The 25608-nt window shown below is 52.1% G+C and overlaps 8 protein-coding genes and 1 non-coding gene across 9 annotated transcripts; 4 read left to right on the plus strand and 5 right to left on the minus strand.

Moving 5' to 3' along the window:
* Window positions 1-322: 322 nt before the first annotated feature.
* SMAC4_12877 (uncharacterized protein) lies at window positions 323-2284 on the plus strand (the record flags this gene model as incomplete). The annotated part of the gene is made up of 1 exon (XM_066091128.1): window positions 323-2284. One exon carries the CDS (start codon window positions 323-325, stop codon window positions 2282-2284), a length of 1962 nt encoding a protein of 653 aa, XP_065947304.1.
* Window positions 2285-6053: 3769 nt separating this feature from the next.
* SMAC4_08112 (uncharacterized protein) lies at window positions 6054-7618 on the plus strand (the record flags this gene model as incomplete). The annotated part of the gene is made up of 2 exons (XM_024655220.2): window positions 6054-7208; window positions 7330-7618. The coding sequence occupies exons 1-2, from the start codon at window positions 6322-6324 to the stop codon at window positions 7616-7618; spliced, it is 1176 nt and encodes a 391-aa protein (XP_024511131.2). The 5' UTR covers window positions 6054-6321.
* Window positions 7619-7991: 373 nt separating this feature from the next.
* On the plus strand, window positions 7992-9008 carry SMAC4_08111 (uncharacterized protein; the record flags this gene model as incomplete). Its single annotated transcript, XM_003344132.2, has 1 exon — window positions 7992-9008. One exon carries the CDS (start codon window positions 7992-7994, stop codon window positions 9006-9008), a length of 1017 nt encoding a protein of 338 aa, XP_003344180.2.
* A 251-nt stretch (window positions 9009-9259) lies between these two features.
* Window positions 9260-10184, minus strand: SMAC4_08110 (uncharacterized protein; the record flags this gene model as incomplete). Its single annotated transcript, XM_003344131.2, has 2 exons — window positions 10114-10184; window positions 9260-10056 (listed from the first exon to the last, which is right to left on the minus strand). The coding sequence occupies exon 2, from the start codon at window positions 10016-10018 to the stop codon at window positions 9260-9262; it is 759 nt and encodes a 252-aa protein (XP_003344179.1). The 5' UTR covers window positions 10019-10056; window positions 10114-10184.
* Window positions 10185-10372: 188 nt separating this feature from the next.
* SMAC4_08109 (uncharacterized protein) lies at window positions 10373-12170 on the plus strand (the record flags this gene model as incomplete). The annotated part of the gene is made up of 2 exons (XM_003344130.2): window positions 10373-10778; window positions 10881-12170. The coding sequence occupies exons 1-2, from the start codon at window positions 10476-10478 to the stop codon at window positions 12168-12170; spliced, it is 1593 nt and encodes a 530-aa protein (XP_003344178.1). The 5' UTR covers window positions 10373-10475.
* A 2975-nt stretch (window positions 12171-15145) lies between these two features.
* SMAC4_10047 (uncharacterized protein) lies at window positions 15146-16702 on the minus strand (the record flags this gene model as incomplete). The annotated part of the gene is made up of 2 exons (XM_066091034.1): window positions 15792-16702; window positions 15146-15707 (listed from the first exon to the last, which is right to left on the minus strand). Exons 1-2 carry the CDS (start codon window positions 16232-16234, stop codon window positions 15146-15148), a joined length of 1005 nt encoding a protein of 334 aa, XP_065947305.1. The 5' UTR covers window positions 16235-16702.
* A 37-nt stretch (window positions 16703-16739) lies between these two features.
* On the minus strand, window positions 16740-18034 carry SMAC4_09735 (uncharacterized protein; the record flags this gene model as incomplete). The annotated part of the gene is made up of 2 exons (XM_003342449.2): window positions 16740-17836; window positions 17902-18034. 2 exons carry the CDS (start codon window positions 18032-18034, stop codon window positions 17256-17258), a joined length of 714 nt encoding a protein of 237 aa, XP_003342497.1. The 3' UTR covers window positions 16740-17255.
* A 784-nt stretch (window positions 18035-18818) lies between these two features.
* Window positions 18819-18908, minus strand: SMAC4_13859. The gene is given in 2 exon segments: window positions 18819-18854; window positions 18873-18908. It is a non-coding gene; the product is annotated as a tRNA-Pro (tRNA).
* A 2784-nt stretch (window positions 18909-21692) lies between these two features.
* SMAC4_09434 (uncharacterized protein) lies at window positions 21693-25208 on the minus strand (the record flags this gene model as incomplete). The annotated part of the gene is made up of 1 exon (XM_003344066.1): window positions 21693-25208. The coding sequence occupies one exon, from the start codon at window positions 25206-25208 to the stop codon at window positions 21693-21695; it is 3516 nt and encodes a 1171-aa protein (XP_003344114.1).
* Between the last annotated feature and the right edge of the window lie 400 nt (window positions 25209-25608).

Genomic DNA, 25608 nt, shown 5'->3' on the forward strand with positions numbered 1-25608 from the left:
TGTCTTCCCGCGGCTTCTGTTAGTGCGGCTCAAATGCGGGCACCTGTCAACTGCCAACGGTCCAGCGGGAGTTACCCCACATGCTCCTATCCGCATAGAGTAGTCTCCTGGGCGACAGCGGCAGGGACATCAGCTGTTAACGCGTTTGAAAATCAATTTACGCCTTACAAACGCGTCTTCCGTCATCTCCAATTTCTCCCCCGACAATCCATTTTTGTTTACTCTGAGCTGGCCTCTTGGAAAATCACCGTTGTGCGACATTCGGAATATCAACTTTTGCTCCTGCTTTGCTCTCAACCCACAGATTGGCTTATGCGACGCCATGGCGGTCACTTGTCCGATCTGTAACCAGGCCGTCAAGGGCCTCGACAAGATCAACAGCCACATCGACTCCGGATGCCAGTCGTTCCTCGAGACCGGTGCCGGCGACAGCTTCAGCGCCAACACCCATCAAGCGCACCCCCAAAGTAGTGGAGGACAAAGTACTCAGAATAACAACGAAAACTTTCCACCAAGTTCAAACCAAAAGAAACGAACAGCCGCCGACTTCTTCCAGACTCCTGCGAAACGACTGGCGGGGTCAAAGATTCCCATTGCTTCAACACCAATACCAGCTCATGGCAGTGCTGCCCCGACTACTGCTGGAGCGCAAACACCGAGGACGGGAAGCAAGAGGAGGTTTGATGATGGGCCGGGATTGGATTCACCTTCGGTAGACGCCGCGGTGAGGAATAAAAATGGGAACGGGGTGAATGGAAATGGGGAGACACCACAACAGAACGGAAATGCTGGAGGAGCAGCAGCAGCAGCAGGAGGAGGAGGAGGAGGAGGAGGAGGAGGAGAAGCACAACCCAGCCCGCCGGTCCAACCGCCACTAAAGCGCACAAAAACGAACAACCGATCCGCTCCCCTAGCAGAACGCATGCGCCCCGGCTCTCTCGACGACGTCTTCGGCCAAGACCTAGTCGGGCCCAACGGCGTGTTACGCTCGCTAATCGAAACCGACCGTGTTCCTTCCATGATCCTTTGGGGTGGTTCGGGAACCGGCAAAACGACCATAGCGCGCTGCATTGCCCAACGAACAGGCAGCCGCTTCATCGAGCTGAACGCAACCAGCTCGGGCGTGGCCGAGTGCAAGAAGTACTTCAACGAAGCATTTAACGAGCTCCAACTCATGGGCCGTAGAACCATCATCTTCTGCGACGAGATCCACCGCTTCACTAAGGCGCAACAAGACATTTTCCTGAAACCAGTCGAGGCAGGGACAATCACGCTCATCGGCGCCACGACGGAAAACCCAAGCTTCAAAGTCGTCCCCGCCTTGCTTTCCAGATGTCGAACCTTCACTCTCCAACCTTTATCCCGCGACGACCTCCACCGCATCTTACTCCGCGCTCTAAAACAAGAAATAACAGAACAACACCTGCCCCTCTCACCACTAATAGACGACGAGCTCCTCTCCTACCTCTGCGCCTTTGCTGACGGCGACGCTCGCACCGCTTTAAACCTCCTAGAACTCACTTTATCCCTAACCACCAACCCCCCATCAAATCCCGACCAAGAACCCCTAACAAAAGAATCCATCAAACTCGCCCTCACCAAAACCCTCGTCTACGACCGCGCCTCCGACCAGCACTACGACACCATCTCCGCCTTCCACAAATCCATCCGCGGCTCCGACGCCGATGCCGCGCTCTACTATTTAGCGCGCATGCTCCAATCAGGCGAAGACCCGCTCTTCATAGCCCGGCGCCTGGTAGTAGTAGCATCCGAAGACGTCGGTCTCGCCGACAATGCCTTACTACCATTAGCAACAGCCACATACACCGCAACGCAACAAATCGGCATGCCTGAAGCTCGTATTCCCTTAGCTCATTGCACCGTCGCGTTGTGTTTAGCACCGAAGAGTACGAGGGCGTATAGAGCGCTGAATAACGCTTTCTCAGCGCTGAGGGAACCGGGCGTGGCGAGCCTGCCGGTTCCGTTGCATTTGAGGAATGCGCCCACCAGATTGATGCGGGAGATGGGGTATGGAGCTGAGTATAAGTATCCGCCGAATTATAAGGATGGGAGGGTGAGGCAGGAGTATTTGCCGAGTGAGCTGGTGGGGAGGAGGTTTTTGGAGGAGAGGGATTTGGGGACGGAGGTCGATCCGGATGTTGCGATGGGGGAGGCAACGGAGGGGGGTGGGGATGGAGGTGTCAATGGAGATGCGATGGAGGGGGTAAATGGGTTGAATAGGTTGAATGGGTTGAATGGGTTGAATGGGAACGGGATAGCTTAGGATTTGTTATGATGAGAGAGGGGTTGAACATGACATGAGTACAAGTATTTGTGATTGATGTGCATTTGGAGCGTTCTAAAACGGTTCTGGATAGGTTTGCTTTGCTTGTTTGGCTCATACATAGCTGGCGTTTCGTGTGGCTTTGTATATGTTGGCATATTATTTTTTGACGTTAGAAAGACATGGAGCGGATCAGCTAAACATTTTATTCGAACATGGTTTTGACCCGTATGGAATTCTGTTGTGATCGTCCCAGACTTGGAAGCTTCCAAAGTTTAAAATTAAAAACATTGCTGATTATAAATTTCTGTATACAAAAGAAAATTGTTCCACCATCATCCATCCATCCAACCATTTTCAAGCCTATCCTATCCGTATGATTTACCTTTGCCTCATGCTCACGGCCATTATGACAAACAGCAGGATCCACCACAGGACTTCTTTAACAGTTTTGATGTCCAGTTTGTGTCCTATAGCCGCAGGCTTGTAGTTGCTTCCAGTGTCATCAGCCTTGTTATCGTTGCCGTTGCACTCCGCGAGATAAAAGCGAGACACTGAGGACTAGAAATGTTAGCGGATTGGAACACATTAGGAGAGAAGCAAGGGCTTAAGCGGCATTTTGATGTGGGCATAGCGGCAGAACAGCATGATATACTAAGTACCTCGATATTTCTGCGGAACAGGGTGTCATGTTTGCGTAATGATGTATAGGCAGGAAGTCGGATCGAAGCTAGATAAAGGTTACTTGGAAGAGGAGCCATCATCGACATGGCCATTGCGGTTGTTCCTCCCAAAAGCCTCGATTCTCGTCGATAAAACCCAGTTGATGCATTGCTGGTACAGTTCGATTACCTGGCGAGCCATAACGGACTGGGGTCGCCAAATATGTGTGGATGTTGCTGAGAGCTCTGGAGTTGGTCGAATCGCACAAGGTGGTTGTGACAGAATATCTGAAAACAAATTGTCGGCACTGAAGTAATGCCATAGTTGTGTTGTGCTCAGTTGTTGAAGCCGGAATCTAGCAAGTGACTTTTCCGTCCTGGACAGAATCAAGAGCCCGACAGGCTTTTTGACACTTCCACTTGTCATACCCACTCCCCTCTCTCGTGATCATGGCCAAATGTAGGTAGTCACGGCAGTTGTTCCTTCATCGGTCTTGAAAGGCTAATGTCGAGCACCTTCCTGATTCCAGGCTCTCAGCGCTTTGTGTCATTTCGGGCGCGTGCTTGAAAACTCTGTCGAGTTGCAAAGACTCGAATTTTGGAAGGGAAGGTGCGGAGTGAGGAAGGAAAATGAGGGGTGGTGCATGTGATTGGAAGGAGTGAGGAACGCCGACGACAAGACACTGCGATAACTCAAGCACCATCTTCCCTTTCCCCCTTTGCGCAACCCCTTGGCTCTCCTTCTGTCATTGGAGTCCTGGACCTTTTCCCCAGTCAGCTAAGGTACCTCTTAGCAATGTCGCGATGCCGATCCAATCAACGCGGCAATGGCCAGATCCGCAGAAATACGCAATCGCCAACACCCCAGATGATGGGCACGTCATATTCAAATCGAGCATGCCTCTAGGGCGCCCAAGGCACTGTCATCACGCGACTCTCTTCTGCCGCTCCTTCTGAACTTCCGTTCCCCAGTCGCGTCTAGTTTAACGACATCGCGGCGATATGGAAATGGCATCCCTCAGCCCATAGGCAGTCCAGAAATGGCACCGCATCTACAGCCGAAGGAAGGCTGCGATTCTTTTTGAATCCCCATCTACGCCATAATGGTTCGACTTTTCTCGTCACTTCCCTGATTGCGAGGAACTTTGACGGCCCAACAGACGACGCCTTCGAAGGAAGCCCTCTGATCGTCAATTGCAGCCTGGGATATCTGGGTCACGGGGAGCTGAAAGACCCTTTTCGGGTACTGCCGGCCAGATAAGCATCTTTTCCGCCCAATCACAACCTCCCTCTTGCAGAACATTTTGTGCTGACATGCAGCGTGCCATCGCGAAGCGTTTTAGGGGACCATGCCGCCGAATTGGTGTCCCCACGGGCCGCATCCCCTGAAGTGAGATCCAAGCAGGACCCTGAACCCGACCTAACGGGACCCCTGACCGTCGATCTTCCTCCCTCCAGTACCATCTACGTCACTAACGGACGACATTTTTTATATCGTCAACATTTCAACTCGGCGGGTTCATAGAATGGTCTAGACCTGTCAGAGCCGCATTGGATTGTCGACATGGAAATGGTTCGCCTGTGATTCTGCCTCGCCAGTTTCTACCTGGGGACACGGGGATACTTCCAGTAGTCCAAGGCCGTTTAAGGCGTCCTCTGGTTCGCATCTTCACCACCAGCTCCCCGCTCCGGTAGATCACCCCGGACACGCGACCGCCATAAGCAGCCTTCATAGATCCCTTCCGTCATAGTCGTACCTTTTCGAGACGCCAATATTGAGAGATACCGTGCTGGGCTGCTGTCTTGCCCACGTGGCCGGCGCTCCAACACCACAGCTCTGTGCCAATTTGATTGATGTCGCGGACAACAATCAGGAAACATACCCGAGAACGAAGAACGGAATGGGTCGATTTTGAACTTACACCGAAGAGATTATCGCTCACGAGGCCTTTTGATGGTTGAGATGTCTCTTCTGTCATGGCCTTCAAGATTTGGGAAGCAGGAAATGTCGAATCTCCATCTATCCTCCGGCTGACGATGCTGCGAAGTCGTCATAACCATCGGTAGCACCTTGCGGTGTTGTCGTGAACGACGGTGGACTATATAAATTGAAATAGTCCCAATGTTGTCTAACGAGAGAATCAAACAAGCAGATATCAATAATCAGAGCCACGCGATTTCCGCTGCTTCCTCCACCACTACAACTACTCCACAATAACTCAAAATACCTTTCAGAATGTCTAGTCCATCACCACCACAATCAACAAAATCACCCCTCAGCCGCATTCCGCCGCATGTGTTGCAGAGAATAGAAGGGACGTCCAGAGTTCCAAGTTACGGTCCTTACACCTCTCTCCTGAGGTGCAATGGTGAGATAACTGCTAGACCCTCGTTACTGTCCTGATCCTTATCTTTTCAGAGTTCTGCTGGGACGGGGCGAACGCCAATTCGTATGCTCCAATGGCTGGAAACACACCACAGGTAAGTAATGTCAGATCCTGGTTTGTTCAAAGCTAACCGCCGACAGAGTTCGTCTTCGATTATCACCAGTGCAACGAAAGGGTCGACAGTGAGGTTTCGCCCTTGATGCTGTAAAGGGCAGCCCCAAACGCTGTGTAGCTGAAGAGGTTGCGGATCGAAGTTTTTTCTGATCCTTTTAAGGGAGAGGTAGAATGGGAGAGACAGGATGAGGACTGATGATAGCGGATGATTTCGGTGCTAGGGAGGATATCACCGGACTGTAGGAGTTATTGGCATTGCTTAGGCTTTTGGTCCAAATATGAGTATCGTATACCATCACATCGTACAAGCCCTGTCTGTGATTGGCGAAGCTCAAGTTGTTCGATCACCATCAAGTATCGTGGAAGAAAAACGATGGTTTAACCAAACGAGGATCCTTGGCAGCATTGTAGAGCCTGGGTATATTCAGGTCAGCCACTCGAATTTGTTGATCCGTGAGCAAAAGCTAACAGTTTGATAACTTGATGATCTTCATTATCAATGGGAAGAGTGTCCGATTCCAGAGTTCTGATCAGATATCGCCGAATATGATTAAGCGATGACAGTCTGAAGTAATTGGTGGTTGAAACAACAAGTTACATCGTGAGCCGTATCTGGGGGTTCTGATAGGACACCTAAAGAACAGCGGTCATTGGGCAATTTCAGACCGCTGTAACCACTAATCGCAGTGAAACAATGGGGGACGGGATTCGCAAGCCAAGCGAGGTCTATGACGTAAACCAACAAGGACCAGCTCACAACCTTCTTCTAACCTCAACCACAACCTCACCTCCACTCCTCCAGCCGGCATCTCTCAATGTAAACAATCTCAAAACAAACACTCCGTCAACCAGACAACAAGTCACGGCAGTTTGAATGCCTGGTCAAACCAAAATGGCTTTCCTCCACCAAACCCCATTGCCTCATCAACACGGTGGTAAACACCATGACAAGCCCAAAGACAATGACCTCAGCCATGACGAAGACAGTGACTGCGAATACACCCTCACCAAATCCGGCCAACCCTTTACCACCTCCCACAAAATCCACTTCCTCCGCAAGTCCAAGTCCCCAGGCTGTCCCCCAATCCCCATATCCCCCTTCCACGACATCCCCCTCATCCACTCCCACACCGCATACGGCCAAAAAATCTACAACATGATCGTCGAAATCCCCCGCTGGACCCAAGCCAAATTCGAAATCTCCCGCTCCCTGCCCCTAAACCCCATAACCCAAGACACCCTCTCCTCCTCCCCCTCCAAACCGCGCTTCGTCCACAACCTGTTCCCCTACAAGGGTTACATCTGGAACTACGGCGCCTTGCCACAGACGTGGGAATCTCCGCATTATCGTCATCCCGACACCGGCGGCGCAAAGGGAGATAATGATCCCATTGATGCATGCGAGATTGGTAGCCGAATAGCATACACAGGGGAGGTGAAGAGGGTTAAGGTTCTCGGGATTCTGGGACTGATAGATGAGGGGGAGACGGATTGGAAGGTTCTTGTGGTGGATGTTAGGGATAAACTTGCGGAACGACTGGAGGATATTTGGGATGTGAAGAGGGAGTGTCCCGGGCTGCTGGAGGCGACGAGGGATTGGTTTAGATGGTATGGAGTACCGGAGGGGAGGAAGGCTAATAAGTATGCGATGGAGGGACGGTGGATGGACAGAAAGTATGCGGAGGGGGTGATAAAGGAGTGTGAGGATTTTTGGAGGGAACTTGTGAAAGGAAAAGTGAAGGGGAGTGGGGATGTTTGTTTGTGAGTATTATTTTTCTTCGTTTGGGCTTTGGATGCTGTGTGCTTCACACACCTTGAAAACATCAAGCTTCCCGCTATTGCTAGGGTCTGGTTGGTGATGATGCTGACAATTTTGTGACAGGAAAAACACGACGCTGAGAGGGACGCCTGGATACCTTGATCCGAGCAGTGTCAAACTGCCGCCGAATGAGGACCTGCCGCCTGCAGAAGTTGATCATGATTTGGAAGAGGTTGCGTATGTAGATAGGGAAGAGTCGGACGACGAAGACAAGGACGACGATGACAGTGAGGACGACGAGGATGATGACGAACAGGACAGCCTGGCACGCAATGACGACTGGGACGACTTAACAAAGGATGCTGCCCTCAACGACCTCAAAACGATGACCATCAACTTGAAGTATTGGTGATGGGGATGAGCATGTGTGGGTAAGGTATGCTGGACACTCATTAGAATTTGTGATCATGGGGCTGGGAATGTTTGGCAAAATTTGTGGAAGCGGTTCGATGTTTTGAGGACTTCAGTCTTTACAAGCTTGGTGTTTGGAGGTTTGGTTTGTTTTCCGAATCATCTCACCATCAGATCACCACAGGTGACGACTGGTAAACAGCACAGGATGGAAACCAATAGCGCTATTTAATCTGATCAACATGTCACTCCTTCGCCTTACGACCGCTGTCCTCCATTCGTTTCGCCATACCCACAACTTTTCACCTTCAATCCTCCACTCTCTATCTACTGACTATTAGTAAGTCCCCCCACGCAGCACCAAATATTACAAAATGCAACACCTCCCCTGCGGCTGCCGCCGCTCCGGCCGGCGTAACTGCATCGTCCCCAACTGCCCCAACGAATCGACCGACTCCCGAAACGACCTCTACTTCTGCCCCGTCGCCCGCAAACGCAACCTCACCCGCACCGGCGAACCCGAGATCTGTCCCATCGAGCTGCCCGCCAACACATGGACGCAGATCAAGCACACGGGGAGGTGTGCTAGACACAAAAAGGAGATGGAGGAGGATCTGGCGAGAAAGAAAAGAAGGCAGGAAAAGGAGGAGGAGAAGAGAAAACAGTTGGAGAGAGAGAGGGAGAAGAAGGAGAAGGAGGAGTGGGAGGAGAGGATGAGAGGTGGGGGTGGAAGTGGAAGTGGAGGAAATAGGATGGCGGGTTTGGGACTGATAAGAGAGGGGGTGGAGGAGACGGGAAATGGGAGTGGAATGGATGTGGATGAGTTTAGGCATGTTAACAAGGTTTTGGAGGCGCGGGATAGGGCGAGGGCGGCGGGAGGGGGGGTGAAGGTCGAGATGGGCACGGGGGTGGAAAGGATGGGGGAGAGTGGGTTGGGAATGGGGCCGGTGAGTGAGGGGTTGAGGAGGATGGCGTTGGATATGGAGAGGAAGAGGGATGAAGAAGACATGGCGTGGAAGGAGAGGATGTTGGAAGAGGATATGGTAAAGGTAAAGAAAGAAAGGAAGGAGAGGGAGGAAAGAAGAGAGGAGAAGGAAAAGAAAAAGAAGGAGGAGAAGGAGAAAAGGAGGAAAGAAGAAGAGAAAAAGAGGAAGGAGGAAGAACAAAAACTGACTCGCATGGCAAAGGAAGTACAAGTCCAAACCGCAACGGACATGTTAAAAGACATGGTAGCAAAAGACTGGGAGGAAGAAGTCAGACTCGGTGGTCCGGCAATGGCTGACGTGGCGAAATTTGCAGGAGCACGCAAGGTATCAGAGATACGACTGCGTCTTGAGATGGAGGCCAAAAAGAATCAAGTGTCGAGCAGTTCGATGGCGGGCCCTACCTAATAGTTGAAATAACACGACTGACTGCATCCTGACTGCCTTCCAGCCAACCTTCACCTAGTGTCCAGTAGGCATCCCCCAACCTCCTGCATCGTCTCTCCCATTCCGTCAACAAAACGTCAAGGTGTTGGACCGCGTTGAACCGTGTAGCCACGCGATCCAACGACGCTTCCATGGACGTTTCCCTGAAGGCCCTCGCCCCCTCAAGCGTTACACTATGTCGTAGAGTGGGGGAACAGACCGCAATTTGGCCATCAAACAATGGGTACATCGAGATCCTCAAGGCGCTCCCGGGGGATATACCATTGATTATCCATCCGCGCATCCCTAATAACACGTTTCTTCCATGCCCGAATCACGGCGCCAATGAGTTGGCTCCAGCTGACCTTGATGGAGTCATCGTCGGAATCATCTTGGACGTCAGGGACATAGCTGGCCGGTATCTTCCCCTCCAAGCAGGTGATACCATCACCCGAATACCAACGAGACTTATAGATCAACTTCAGACCGAATCGGTAGTAGGGGTCTGGGTTGACGTAAAGCCCACCGGGTGGGAAGCTGTTAACATATTTATTCCACCCCTTTGAAGCATCAAAGTTCGGATGCATGTCATGATGCATGTCATGACCGTCCTCCATATGTAGATAACAGGAAGATCTGGTCAGACACAAGGTTATTGTGCCGTTGGTGGAATCATAGCCTTCATCTTTGTCCCCCACCCAGCGCCGATGAAACCGCCCCTCCCTGATATGTGTTATCTCAGGACGGTTTGAAGCAGGGCAAAACTCTACATCACGGTACAGGTACAACATGGGGAGTAAGAGCTGTCGGTATACAGCATCGATCCGCCGCCTCTGCTGATGATTCAGCTGGCGGAGGTTCATCCAGGGATAAAACGGGTCCGAGTCAATGTTCGAGAGATGAGGAGTGACGAACTCATGAAGAACTCGTTGCACAAGCTCCACAGGGAAGGACTGCCAGATTGGCGAGAGGTCTGCGGTCGCGGGTGCCATTGTCACAGACGAGACTGGAAGCGGCCGAGCTGGCAATGCTAAGCATACCTCGAGTTAGCAAAAGTATCCCAAGAGGACGAGAGATAGCTACCTACCTTTCTCTTTAACGGTTTCTTGTCGCGAGGTTTATTTGTTGTTGTTGTTGTTGTTCGAATCCAAGTTTGGAGATGACATGACCATCAGGCATCAGCTGTGGTTACAGTGGGCCATTCCCCCGCAACGGAAGAGCTGACATGACGCGGCGCGTTGTCTGGGTGACAGGGCATGCACGTGTGCCATTCCGATTCCACAACAAGGCAGAGAGCACTGACCAGACAGACCTTCTCCATCACCAATCTCCATCTCCTCTTCTTCATATCCTAACGTGTTTTACAATCCGATCCTCCTGCGGGTCAGCGAGTCGATACCAAACATGCACTGACTGTCACAAAGACACCAGACCGAGAAGCGAGTCACAATGGCGAGTTTCCATTCCCACTTGCCCAGCCCACCAACCCTCTCGCCCGACGACAACCCTCAACCCAGACGGCCTTCACGAACATCCCTTCACGATGCCGCCGCTGCCCCAGCACTACCACCCGGGTTACCAGGCCTCGAGCCTCAGGACGAGGCTGACTCGTCCGAGTTCAACGCCGACGACGTCCCCGTTGAAGTCCTCGTCAAACACCTCCTGGCCGCCAAACAGTCCCTCTCCTCCATGACCCTCGTCCTGCGCGCCAACGACCTCGCTACCTCTGCGCGCCAGATGCACCAAGAATCCGTCATCCTCTCGGCGCAGACCGCCTTCCTGCGCCACGGCATTCTCCAAGAGCTTCACATTCTCCACTAAGTGCGTCGTGGCATGGCGCGCGCCTATGATAAGGGCACTCGTGATTTCAAGCACATCATCCGCACCCTCGACACCGCCGACGACCGACTCGAAAAAATCATCCAAGTTCTGCGCAAGACCACAGTTGAGAACGTTTTCCGCCAGCCGGGCGAAGAGCCCAAGTGCCTGTTGGACTTCGTCGACCCCAAGATTGTAGAGCAGGTACGCGACGCGCTGAAGCAGAGCATCCACGAGCTTTCAGCAGCCAAGACCTCGTTCGACGGCGATCTCCTCCGCTTCGATACCGACTCACGCACCCTCACCGATGCCATGGCCGCCGCCGCCTCTCTCTCCAACCCAACCACAACCGCCGAGGGGTATCCCCCCGACCAGCGATCGATATCCAACCTGCTCTCCGCCTTGTCCGAGGGCTCTCACCTAATGGCCGAACACCTCTCCTCTTTGGCTCGGCACTTCGACATGTGCGTCACAGCCGTGCGCACCACCGAAGGCGGGGCCGCTTTAGCCCGTCGTCGCGCAGCAGAAGTCACGTCAGACGAGGACCAGGTCCCAGTGTCCATATCAGGCGTTATCTCCGCCCAAGAGTCCGAGTCAGGCCCGTCAGCTTTCGAACCCATGGACCCTTTCGAGCGCCAGGAACTACTACACGTCGTGATGCGCGATGCCGCCGAGGTGGATGACGTGGTTGCCGATATTCACAACGTGCTGCAGCAAATGGAAATGGACCATACATCCCTCCATTCGCTCTTCTCCGCCAGTCGGGCCTCCCACGCAGCTACGCTTACCTGCTTCTCTCTCCTCGAGGAGATCGGTGCCCGGGCGTCCTCGTATGTCGCCGCTGAGGCCGAGTTCGTGCAAAGATGGGAGGACGAGAAGGAGACAATTGACGAGAACGTGACAAAGATGGAAGAGCTCAAGAAGTTCTACGAAGGCTTTCTGAATGCTTACGGTGGCTTACTGCTCGAAGTGGAACGACGGAGAGCGGTTGAGGGCAAGATTGATAGTATATGGAGGAAGGTGAGGGAGCAGGTGGACAAGCTGGTGGAGGCGGACAGGAGGGAGAGAGAACATTTCCGGTTGGAGGTGGGCGATTATGTGCCGGCCGATTTGTGGGGAGTTGTCGATAGGCCCTTGGGGAGGTGGGCCGTTGTTCCGTTGGAGGAGGACGCCAGAGAGGGGGATAAGTTATTGGAACAACATGGGGAACAGGGGAACGAGGGGAGGGTTGAGGCTGCGTATGAGAGGGAAATAGAGCCGAGCACGCCGACCCCAAAAAAGGTGCCGTTGTATGGACCTGGGTCGGCGGGGGAACGACCGTTTTAATGATGATACGAAGGTCTTGGGTTTACCTATGATTCGATTTGGGCTTGTTGGTGTTTGGGACGGCATATGTTTGGAGTTCTTAGTCATTGGGCATGGCATGGAAACAGGCATGGTGTGGCTGGATGTCACGACTGGCAACATGGGGGCCTGGAAGGCAATCAGGACGAAAGTGTCTGTTTTGCGCGGGGTGAATTAACCTCTGCGGTAGAAGGGAGGGGGCGTCAATAGGTGAAGGGAGGGCTAGGAGGCAGGGTTTGGTAACTCGATCTTAAGATTGGGAATCATCTGAAAAGTCCTCAGTCTGAACTCCTTGAAAGTCGGTATAGTGTAAGTGAACAAGAAACGTAAGAGAAGGAGCTTGCTGAAGAGATCGAACAAGATGAACTGGTTTACACTCCGCGGTTGCTGATCAGTTCCGGTATTCTATTCTCTTCAGGAGTGAATCTTGACACTTCACGGGGAAAACCGAGTTCACTATAGATCCAAGGAAAATTCATGGGATTGCCCATGTCCAGATGAAGCCATCCAAGCTCGTTACAATATTCTCGATGAATTCACCTTCGGGAGATATAACTAACCCCTTCATTCTACCAGTTCACCTTCCTCCACCAGACAACCCAACAAGCAGACAAGCAAGAAGAGATCCAAACCTCCAAAAAGCCTCAGCAGTACACACAAACCAGTAAGACACTCCCACCATAACAAACCCAAGCTCCACATTACCACAAGCGTCTAGGAAGCACTAACACCCCATTCAACAGAAACCCCCAGAACCAAACCAAACCGCCAAAAAGCACAAAAATTCAAAATGTGCAAATACGGCATCAAATACAGGTTCTGCAGCACCGGCAACTGCTGCCCAGGTGGCTACGGCCTCTACCAAACCCCTCGCCGCTGTTACGAGGAAAGATAAATTACAGATATAACTGCTACAGACGCGATTGTCCCGGGTTATTCCGTATATGACCCGCAGTTGGATAGATGGGAGGTGGTGGGGGAGTGTGGGATTTGCCAAGTTTTGCGGAACTACCGCTAAATAAGATTCCGACATCATGGCAGAACAGGACCCGAATGCCGCATAAAAGCTCAGGGAATTTGGGGGTGGCATGCGACTTTCGGAAGTGCATCAGTGTGACAAGAGCAGTGATCTGGGCTTGGAGCAGTAGTTCAATTCAGCTAATAAACTACTTTGGTCTCGAAGGCCTTGTTGAATCCTTTCAACCTTCAAGACGAGGGTTGAGTTCCCAGGCCTTCTTATACAAATCCAGACCATCCTTCTGATCAATACATGCAAGGTCCTTCCGGCCTGTCAAGGCCACAAGGCGTCCTTTTAGGCCATCCTTGCTGACAGTGTTTCCTTCTGAGCCGTCTTAGCCGGTCTGATCCTTCTTGGTTGGTTCAGGCTGCTTTCCATTGAAACTCGAGGCCCGGTTATCATGGCCTAGCGCTGAGGGCATTCGGACGTAATACTCCGTCGGGGAATAGATTGTCCGTGGCGGCGAACTGTTTGTCCGCGGCACTAGTCGTACTATTCTACACTTGAGAATACCAGCACATTACTATTAAAGTCTGTCCAACTTACTTATTCATTATTATTACTATGCCTTCCTTCTTCAACCTTTTTCCAGTCGAAATAGTTAATAACATCGTTAAATTTCTCCCGACCTATGACGCCAACAGCTTCGCTCAAGCTTCTTGGGCGGCTTACTCGATAGCCGACTCCTAGATTTGGAAGGACAATATTACTAAGTGCTTTGAGTGATAACCTTAAATGTTCGGGTGCCTTTGTTATAGCGGTCCCCCAGTAGACACTTTTACGATAGCTTTACATGTAACCGAAGAGAGGCCTTGAGATTACACTATACAGCAATAATTAAGATGAGCTTAGCTACTCCATTCCGACACAGTAGCCAAGGACGACAGCGTGTATGAGTGCTCAGGCCCAAGGACTCGCTGCTAAGCCTCAATACAGTCTTGCATTAATGCTAGGGCATCTTCATGTCGATCTTGACTATTCCACGTGACAGCAAGGTTGGCCATGCTCGTCAGCGTGTCGGGATGATCGGCCCCAAGCTTCGCCTTGCGAGTCTCCATCACCTGCACCTCCAGCTTCTCGGCCTCCTCCCACCGGCCTTGGTTCCAAAACGTCGACGCCAGGTTGGCCATGCTCTTGTTGTTGTTGTTGTTGTTGTTGTTGTTGTTGTTGTTGTTGTTGTTGTTGTTGTTGTTGTTGTTGTTGTTGTTGTTGTTGTTGTTGTTGTTGTTGTTATTTTTAACGTCTACTTCCGCCTCCCGTAGGGCATGAGACGTGCCGCACCGGTGAGTCTAGCATACAGAATTAAGACCAATGTCCTAACTGTCCACCAAAACCATTAATCCGAGGGCAAACCGAGGCCTATTGCCAGTGTAAATCATGTGTTGCCCATAGCGTAAACGCGGCCCAACACTCTAATTTAGTTTGGTGCACCCTAGAGAAAGTGGGTTTGTTGTAAAATAATTGGATAGTATATGGTTGGAAAGAAACGTAGCATCTCAAAGTGATAGCCCAATTATACTGTATATCTGTGACAAGGGGAGTATTCTGGGCTTGGAACAGTAGTTCAATTCAGCTGATAAACTACTTTGGTCTCGAAGGCCTTGTTGATCCTCTCAACCTCCAGGGGAAGGCTGGGCTTCAAGGCCTTCTTATGCCAAAGAGAAACGGTACGTACTGGGGTACGTACCGGTCCTTGTCGCCTGAGGCTCCAAGGCATTTATCTAGCGACCTGTATACATGTGGATCTTTCTGAATGCCTTCATCCATTCTCCTTCTTCCTTCTGGCGCCGGCCTTTGCCCGGGCGCTCTGCTTCTGCTTAGTTGGCCGTGATTGCTCCTGTGATGATAAGGTGGCTTTGTGATGATGTTTAGCGCCGACAGCAGTTCTGGGGTTGGCTCGTTTAGCCTGGTGGCGTTGAGGGGTTCGGGTAAGCCGTGCCTATTGGCCGAATAGTCTGGCCGAGGCAAGGCTGGCATTGTATGGCGAGGTTGGGTTGATGTCAAGCATTGAGGTTCTATTGAACTTCAAACCCAGGAGTGTAGGCAGATGTCCGTGTGACAACAACGCTCGCAGTGATGACAGACGACGACAAGTCCGCATCGTCAGCATTGGCAGCATCAGCAACTCTAAAGTCAGCAACAGCAGCCTGAGTAACACGCGCGGTTGTTGCAACAGTGCTGTAAGTTGGTCGGTAGTTGGGGATAGAAACGCAGTATTCGTAGTCTGGGTAGAGACCGGTGCCTGTAGTTGAAAAAAAAGGAAGATGGCAAATGTTAGAAACTGAAAGATGCGGCATGCGTGCAGGTCAGATGAGAAGGAGAAGGGGAACAAAAAATGACAAGACGCACAGTTTTGATACACTTTGGGATTCCAAGCCACAAAGCGGGCATGGCTGAGACCAAAGTTCGTCTCGATGATTTCGCACGGTTTTTTGATCCAATTGGTCGTGTTGGGCATGACGAATTTGTTGCAGTTGGAAATGATACCTGGCTGGCGGTATCTCCAGACGGCCACGCAGTATTCAGTTCCTGTATCGTGACGAAAAAATCAACAAGGTTAGCACACACACTGCACGACCACCCACAAGAACGGACCAAAGATACACTTACCTGCTGTGTAGTTTCCGCAGTCGGGTCCCACACTAGGATTCCACGCCACAAACTCGGCCATATCAATTCCCTGAGTTCCGGAAAACTGACTGCACGTGTACCCCGGCGTCGCGAGTTCCTTGCAAATGCAATACTTGGTAGCTTGTTCTTCTTCCTGCAGATAGTGTTGCACGCAGTAGCGGTAGTCTGTGGTGACTTCACACGAGGCTTCGCTGGTGCCTTCTAGTGTGGGATTCCACTCGATAAGATCGCTGACACTCACGCCATATGCACGCGCAATATCGGAACATCGGGTTGACGTGTTTCGGGTAATGGAATTGAGCAGGAGTGGCGGGTTGAGATAGTGGGCGCAATCCATCAAGGTGCCGTTAGCAATGGGCATCATGCTAGGCCGAGCCGTGGTCGAGTTGCTGGTCATGGTGGCTGTGGCGGTCTCGGCAGGTAAATCCGCGGTGCCGAACGGGGTCCAGTTTCTGGTGTCTATTTCTGTGCTGTTGCAGCGTGTATGGTTAGATGGTGCGGTGAACCCAAAAAGAAAAGAGAAATAGAAAAAAAGAAAGGAATTCAGAAACCCAAGTGGCAGGCCCGGGGAAAGAATACTTACATGGTAGCGCTTGCACTCTCAGTAGGTTCAGGATTGAGATCAACCCATCCACCTCCGGGGTTGGACTTGCAGATAACATGGCTCACATAGTCTTGGAGGTTGTCACAGTTGACTCCCAGTTCAGGATTCCATGATACCAGTCTGTTCCAGGTTGTATCAACGGAATCGGCAATGCTCACGCAAGTATCATCCTCCTTTACAGTATATGGCGTGCATTGTCGGTTATTGTGGCCGCCTCCGTTGCAGCGGAGGGTCCTTTAACGCGGCGAGACTTGATGGGAACGATGGGATTTCAAATCTTCGACAACTTTCTCGCTGATCGCGGCATAGCACTGGCAACCCTCATCAACAAGGACGTGGAACAAGTCACGGTTGTTAACAACGAGTTGAATTAGCGTAGGCTCTATCTCCAACTGCGATTTTGACTTGAACTCTTCCACCTTGCTCAGTACATCTGTTTGCTCCGTGGCCCGACGTCGCACCGGAGCTATTCTTTTCCCTGCTCGGAAGCGGAGCTCTCATCCTCCTCTTCCAAGAGCGGAGGGACCTCAATGGCGGTAGCCTGGGTGCGGACATTGTGGGAGGAGGGAACCGCGGGCGGGTATGGGCAAGAGCCTACATGGCCAGAGGCACCGCATCGAAGGCAAAGGTTATTGTCTCGACTTTTCTGCCGTTCTTTTTCCGAGACCCACTTGGCGCGCTTAGAGGAATAGGTGGCCGGGTTTAAACCGCCTCGCCTTCGACTGCCACGACCTCTTCCAACGCGAGTCGACCCCATAATGGTGTCACCATCAGCATCTACCGGGGCCGATATGGAAGAAGAGGTTGACTGAGGCTAGGATTGCGGCTCCTGAGTGTTACCAACGCTCAATGCTGGAAGGTAATAATTATTCGAGGAGCGGCTCCGATTCCTCTGGCCGCGGAGGTACTTGTGGTGATCCTCCTTGAACTCACTAGCCTGCTCATACTTCGCCGCATGGTACTGTAACTGGGCTACACAGGTGCGGTAGTCATCCGAGAGCGAGACTGTGAAGAGCTTGTCGAGAACGGAGTCGCGCGTCTGGTAGGCACCGAAAATGATGCGAATCTGATCGAGAAGGGCCACCGGGTCGTCGTCACCGCTAGCGGTTTTGGCGGTCCAAAAGCCTTTTAACTGCTGCTTTTTGTCGAGCGGAAAGGTGTCAAGAATCTCAATCCATGCCGCTTCTCGGTCGGTGCGTACTCCTGCCTTGATGTCGGCATTGTATGTTTTGATAAGTTTGTTATAGTAGAATTGAAAGGTATGAGGTTGTCCATCCCATATGGGAAGTGTAAGTGGCTTTCGTCTGTATGAGGTGTCTTGGCCTGAATCAGCAGAGGCACCTGTAGCGGCCGAGGCCGCATTTCCGCTGGGAGCTCCGATTGTGGGAGCTTGGGCTGCGGGACTGAAGTCCAGTCGCGGGGCAAGGACAGGGGGTGGATTGGAGTTAAAGAGAAGGGACTTAACACGATCGCGGAGTGATGCGCCTTCAAGAGCCCTTTCACAAGGCCGTCGCTGGGGGTACTGCTGTCTCCTTCTGGTTGTTCGCCGCCACCTTGGGAATCGTGGAACTCCTCGAATTCGTCGAGGTCCATTTTGGTAAGTCCGACCATACTGACTAAAAATGCCGCAACGCCGCGCTCTAAGCTGCTGGCTCCGTCTCCGAATGAGGTGAAGTCCGTCTTGTCCGTTACTGCTCTCTCAGAATGCCGCAATGCCGCGCTTTAAGCTGCTGGCTCCGTCTCTGAATGAAGTGAAATCCGTCTTGTCCACTACTGCTCTCTCTCTGATAGGCGGTAGAACCTAATGTAAGGGGTACAGCATAGTTGACACAGATGCTGGCGAAAAGAATCGATAAGGTTCTACGAAGAGAGAAGGGGAGAAAAGGACGCCCTTTGGGCAGTCTGGCTGGCTGTCTTAAAGAGTGTTGCCTGCCGCGAGAGTGGAGCACTCGCCTGGCAAGATTGCCAGGCATTTCAGCCACGGGCACTAGCCCCATGACATGGACAGAGAAGGTATGAAAATATGTGACCTGAAGAGAGGCAAGCGAGGTGCAAGCATTAATATCCAGATTGCATTGAAATCAGATTCTGATTTCGAAGATCTTCCATGTCCGTTTCACAAGTCGTTCTTATTATTATTGTATTCTAACGCTCACAGTGTTGTTTTCGTGCACATGTCTTTTCTGCATGGCTCTCACAAGTGCACTTCTTGCTTATCATCACCCACACAACTTGCTCCTTAAAAGGAAAAAGAATGAATGAAGCCTACGGAATACCATGTCAGATGAAAACAAAGACAGAAAACAAAGACAGAAAACAACGAGAGAACGTAAAAAAGGTAACAAGTATTTTGCGCAAGAAAAACCGCGAAAAATTAGGGGCCACCCGGGGATTGAACCCGGGACCTCTCGCAAGAATGCTCAGGATTGAACCCTAAGCGAGAATCATACCACTAGACCAGCGGCCCTTGTTATTGGATGTTTTTAAACGGCTGAACTGGGTGTTACATAGCCCAGCACAGCATCCGCAGACTGCCAGACCAGATGTCGCAACCACTAGTTCACGGTCATCCCCTTCCGTTACAACTACAACTGGAATCTCGCCACTTCTCTATTATCACTCTTCATCTCACTCAGAACATCCACACCAGCTATCTAATCCTGAGCATACATATCATCCCCATCCCCATCCTCATCCCCATCCCCATCCTCATCCCCATCCCCATCCTCATCCCCATCCCCATCCTCATCCCCATCCCCATCCTCATCCCCATCCCCATCCTCATCTCCCTCTTCCCTTCTATTAGACCCATCACCATCAACGTCCTCATACGCACCACCTCCAGCTGACGGCCGGGTCCGGGTCCGGTTCACAGAAGAACCTCCGGAGACACTTTGAGTCATAGGGCTCGCAGGGTTAGCCATCGCCGACCTAACGGTCGGATTAGTCATATCAGGGCCAGGTTGCTCCCTCCAACATGGTGTAACCGTCATTTGGGTCCTGCCAAAATCAGGAAGATCATCGGGTCTGGGGGTCACGAGTCTGTGCCAGTCTTCTGAGCCCTCGACTGGCCAGCAGCCTGGTTGGTTCGGTACCTGTAGGGACGTGGAGACGGAGTTAGTACCGGAGACATTCCCGCTCGTCGCAGGGTTACATCTGGGTACCGCCGAGCTTGTGTTCGGCTGATCAGTTGCAGTTGCAGTTTCACTTCCGTGACGACGCTGCAGTTGTTGCCCCGAGATAACTCTCCGTGCTTCACCCACTCCGGCCGACTGGTTCGGTGACGGTCGGAGGGGCATGGGCATCGAGGAACTCGCGGAGAAACTCCTACCAGTAGGATTACCCGCTCGAAGTCAGTTTTGAACATAAAAGCAATACCGCTAGGGGTCTATATTAAAATTATGTTTTGAAAAGAGGGTAAGTAGAAATGATTTACCGTAATAAATTCCACTTAGGATACGGTTGTTTTGGATTGAAAGTGTGACAAACACAGTCTGATCTGCCTAAGTGAGACAGCTGAAGGTAACTTATTAGTACACGTGTGGTGAAGCCAAAAGGTTCACAAGAAGTATGATGCGTATACTAGTCTCGGTGATAATAATCTGTTGACTACTGTCGAACTATCTAACAATCTAAATTCTCCAGCAGTCCCTTTATACCTTGAATGCCTGTCTTGACTCCTGCGTCTTCGAGTGTCTACTCACTCATAGTATTGGCTCACCCGTGAGCCTCTTCTGGTAGTGAGCCCTCTGGTTCAACCCTGGTTCTGAGGTTATACTGTCTATCTTGGGCGGGGTGGTCGGGTCTCGACGGCTTGGGTGGTCCCTGCGTTGCTTAAGTTCGTAACACGGATATTGTGCTTTGGCAAACGTTAACGAGGCTAGCCGCAGTGTCAGAACGGTCAACTTTTCTTGTAATCTGCCCAATTATATTAATCTTTTTAGCGCCAGCTCCCCACTCACCGTTATACCTCCGTCCGTAGATACAAGAGATAGTTGTTCAGTTTCTTGACCCTACCACGTAATTAAAAGGCCTATTTAATATCCTTTTGACTCCTATACATAAACTACCGATTAGTGGCTTATCTATGAGAGAGTGGACGGGATCCCGAGTTTTTGTTGGAGGTGTCCCGTGTCACGTGTGGCCAGCCATGGCTCCCTCTGGCCATGGCCCCACCGCACAGGGACCTCCTACTTTTAGACCTCCAGACTTTTTTTTTTTTGTTGGTGTTGTTGTTGTTATTTTTAACGTCTACTTCCGCCTTCCGTAGGCATGAGACGTGCCCCATCGGTGAATCTCGCGTACAAAGATAAAAGCAGTGCCCTAAATGTCCACCAAAAGACCCTTAGCCTGAGGGCAACCCGAGGCCTATTGCCAGTATAAATCATGTGTTGCCCGTAGCGTAAACGCGGCCCAACACCTCTAATCGAATCGCCCAGTGGGCGAGCCGCCAGTATATGGCGGGACCCGTAGAACAAAGGAAAGGACAAAAGAAAAGGGCAAGATCACTCCTCCCCGGGACCTCCAGACTTGCACAGTCAGACCTCACTCAATACAACATCACCATTATCACTGGATTCGTTCGTGGTCGTTCACCCTATTCACAGTTTTCCACTATCTATGGCCGTATGTGCTTATGACCAACACACACACCACTTATGAAGAACAACGGCCGGCAGAGAGTGCCTAAGACTCGTTGATTCGCATTGTCCAAAGACCCACAAAAAAAACAGAGAAAACGGGGGTAGAAAGATGCACGAAAAACAAAACAAAAGATCAAAAAACATACAACACCAGGGATTCGCTGGTCGTCACCGACCCAACTACTAGTCTAGCCCTCACTGGCTTATCTATGGGAGAGCGGACGGGATCCCGAGTTTTCCAGTGGGTATGGTCGTATGTGATATTTCTTGCTTTGGCAAGTGGTTATAATCTTGTATTTGTTTGAGCCATCGCGGGGGGCGAAAGGCATGACGGATGAGGGATGGGGCGATGGTGATGATGGTAATGGTAGACTGGTCAACACAGTGAGAACCACGCATGTCAACGCAGCTAGCTGGCTGCATTCGTCCAATATACATCATCAACATTAACGTCAAAACATCAAATTCGCTATGGTATCTAGTATCTTGTATCCAAAAAAAGCAGCAAAGCTAGGTATATACAACTGTCTCCTCTCCTCCCACCCCCGTTCCTCCACTACAACAACAACGGACAAACAACAAGGATATATCCAACTCTGCCTCAAGTCTCAAGCCCACCCAACCATCTTCTTAGAAGTCCTTCTCCCCAAAGAAGAAGGATCATCATATGTCACCCCACCGGTAACATTACCATTAATCCCAGCATTTTCTTGAAGCTGCGTCGGCTTCTGGGAACTATGAGAATTACTCGACATCACTCCCAGTCCCGAGGCCCCCGCGGTCTCATACTCCTCGCTTTCCTCATCAACGGGAGGACAGCCTTGTGCAGCTCCCAATCCTACTCCCACCGGTGACATGGTCATCATAACAGGCGGCCCAAGAAGCGAAGGTTGCTGCGACACTCCCACTCCCACTCCCAATCCCAGTCCCATCTCATTAGAATTAGGAGCCACAAACCCCTGAACAGGCGCCATAGGCATAGTAACCGCTTGAATCTTATTCGTAAGCGTAGGACTGATTGACCGTCCCTGCTCATTCCCCGGCACCGAACTGCTCAACATCGAGTAGGGGCTTCTTTTAGGATCATATGAAGAACCAAGGACACCAGCCCCGAAATGGCCACCGGTCGTGGTAGCAAATGGCGAACCAGGAGCAGCCGGGTCAATAAGTTGCGGTTGCAGTTGCGGTTGCGGTGCCTTTTCTGCCCGGGGACTTCCCTCGCGGGAACTCATGATGCTGGCTTGAGAGCTTGCCCACGTCTTTTTGCGCAGCTTGTTAATCGAGTCGAACTCATCATCATCCATGAGGGCCAACTGGGCCAGGGTAGGACTTTGCAGAGATGTCGAGTTGCGAGCATCGATGGATGGCGGAAGGTTAAGGCTCATGATGGAGTTACGGTTAGAGTACTCGGACGTTTCGGTGATAGGTGTCAGGGTAGGCTCGCGACAGACGACGCGGCCACTCTTGGAGCGAAAGACGCCCTCGCCTGCGGGGCCGAAGTAGCCACCGTAAGAATACTGAAAGGGGTTCTCGTTTTCGGTATTATTCCGGCTAGAGGAGGATGAGCTGCCGTGGCCGTAACCTGCTTGGGCCATGGGAGCAGAGTAGAAGCCGAATTCTTGACCGTACCAGCCTTCTTGGTCGTTCGCTAAGGCACTAGCGTTCGCTTCGGCAATGATGTCCTCGTCGTCAAATTCGTAGTCATCTAGGCCGTTGCCAAAACCATCGTCGTCGTTCTCGTAGTCGTCCAGCTCGTTTTGCTGTACAAAGTCTCGCGACTGGGCCGAATCGGTGGGTGATGTGACGGTAGGCTCCTCGGGTATAGCAGGTGACGAACTTCGCCGGAACTTGCCGGATTCTGCTGCTCTTTGTGCTGCTTCCGCGAGGGCAGCCTGGTATGCCATGTCGAGACCAGATATCGACATTTGTTGCATGGCCTGAGTAGGCATTTGAGGGAGCTGGATAGGAGAAAGATCATCTCCCGTCGACAGGGCATGCATGGAACCGGCAACCGTTGACTGCACCGGGTCGACACCAGTGGCAGCTGCGGCATTGGACTCCGCTAGTTGAGCCAGTTGCCGAGCCCGCGCCTGCTCAGCCGCCCTGGCAAAAGCACCTGGGATCGGGCGGCCATATTGATCGGTGTCGTCGAGATCGAAGAGGTTCTCATCAAAATGGGTGCCATCGCCCTGAAAGTCTAGTTCATCCGCCAAGCCATTATCAAAGTAGATGTCGTTATCATCCTCTCTGCGAGTGGGGTTGGTCGGTGGCATCCCGATAGGAACAGGTTGGGGAGCAATTAGTGCGCGAGCAGTTTCGGGGCTTGATGATTGCTGTGGTATCGGAAGAGTTGGTGCGGGAGCAGCCTGGCCAGGGACTGCGGCACATTCTGGTAAATCGGGAGTACTGTTCTCCGTTACCGATGAAGCGACGGGCTGGTCGGTCTCGTTGCTGGGCGTTGAGGCAACGACAGGACTATGGGGAGTGATTGGGCCTGAGCTCTTGTTCGATCGCTGAAACTCAAACCCAGCAAAGTTCTCTTGGTCATTGTCTGGGTCGGTATCCGGATCGTAGTCGTCGTCGTCTTCACCCTCCTCAGGAAGTTCTTCATAGTCGGCATTGACACCAGGGATTGGCTCCTCTAGATCAGCGTAGTCGGCGTTAACCCCGGGAATGGGTTCCTCATCGTAGTCGGCGTTAACCCCCGGAATCGGCTCTTCCCCATAATCATCCTCGTAATCCGCATTCACTCCAGGAATGGGCTCTTCTAGACCATCGTCGTCCATCATGGCGTCATAGTCGAAATCTTCCTCTTCCAGGTCGTCAAACCTGGAGTCCTGTTCTTGCCTAAGCGCACTTGTGGCACCGCCTCCCTTTTCCCGTTGACGCTGCCGATGTCGTTCTTCCAACGCCTTCTCCTCATCAGCCGACCCCATCATGTCGAAACTGAATCGAGACGACGTGCTCTTCATGTGTTTCGGGATGCCTGACAGGGTAGAGTCTCGCATGGATCGCTTAGATAGGTTTCGAGATCTCGCGGTCCGGACGGAAGCATTGGCGTTGGGGCCGGCTGTCGTTCCGGCCAGAGTATCCTGAGATGCCACCGAAGACGAAGGACCCAGGACCGGAACGGGGTCATCCCTGAGTTGTACCGGTGGCCGCGCGTCCTGTTCCTCGGGCGAAGGTTTGTCCAAAGTCGGTGATGGTAAGCTATCTTGAGGTATTGATGGCACATCGCTGATGACCCTGGTCAGTTCCAAGTCCTGCGCCACCGACGGAGAGGACACGGCAACGTCATTAGGGCCAGGAACCAGGGACTGTGACGTGCCCACCAACGTGCTGCCAGTACCCGGGTCCGCTGCGGGTGATTTGGACGTGGCATCTTCACTTGGTGACCCTTTCACGGGACTGACAACAGCCTCATTCTGCGATGTCGTCCGCTTGGCTCTGGGCGCACTGAAGTCGTGGACTTTCGTACCCCGGATACGCGGGTCGTAGGTGGGCTCAGGTACGGAAGACAAGGGCGGCAGATCCGGTGGGTTTTGCGCCGTCTTCCTCCTCATCCACAAGTTGGACACCGAGTGTTTCTTGAGGAAGGGCAAAGACTTTTTGGATTTTGCGGATTCCGGGGTAGTGGTAGCTTTAACAGCCGGCTCGCTGGCCATCCGCTTCCCCGCGGGACGCTTGCCGAAGGGGCCACTGCTGTTGAGGTCGGTTGGGGTCACGAAGGACGAGATCTTACTAAGCCTCGTGGCCAAGGACGCCCGAGTAGCGGCGGTTGTGTCGATGGGCGGCGGGGCCGGCTTTCCTGTTCGCGACTTGTGACTCTCCGAAGGTTGACTAGAAGCCGAACTTCCGGCGGAGCGGTACACCTGTAAAGGCATCCCACTGACTGAAGCTGTTGCACTGATGCCTCCATTGTCGCTAACATTCGGTATCGATTTCGGGACCGTCGCCAAGGTAGAAGGAAGGTGTGAGGAGCTGGCTGATTTGGCTGACTGTGGTCGGCCATCGGGAACGATCGGGGTCTGGGATGCTGTGTCCAACTCCAAGGAGCTCACTTGGCCGGGCACGGGAGACGACGGCGTAGAAGGTGGCCGTCGGAGGTGCAGTCGCGACAGCATTGTCGGGGCCATCGATCTCGACTCCTACTATTCGCGAGTCTCCTGGTGGTATATATATGGCGATAAGAGCTCGTGCGGCGAGGCTATCTGATCGGCGAAATCTAGCGAGGATCGTTCGTGGTCAGGGGGATGGCATTGAACACCCCTATGGGAGCGTGGTCCCGTGGATGAGTCGGGAGGAATTGATCGTGGCTCAATGTCGTGGTCTGGAGAAGTAAGCTCGGTTCGATGTTGTGGTCGGGATGGCAGAGAGTCGAGATGCCGTCGTTGTTGCCGTGGTTTGCTGATGATGTTGTCAAGTAATGAGCGGGGTTCGCGCTAATGTAAGGGGACGCAGATTCTTTTTCGTTGATTATTCGGGTTGGCGATGACCGAGATGAGGTTGCGAATTGCGATGCCG

This window comes from Sordaria macrospora, chromosome 5 (genome assembly GCF_033870435.1).
Source record: "Sordaria macrospora chromosome 5, complete sequence".
Taxonomy (NCBI): domain Eukaryota; kingdom Fungi; phylum Ascomycota; class Sordariomycetes; order Sordariales; family Sordariaceae; genus Sordaria; species Sordaria macrospora.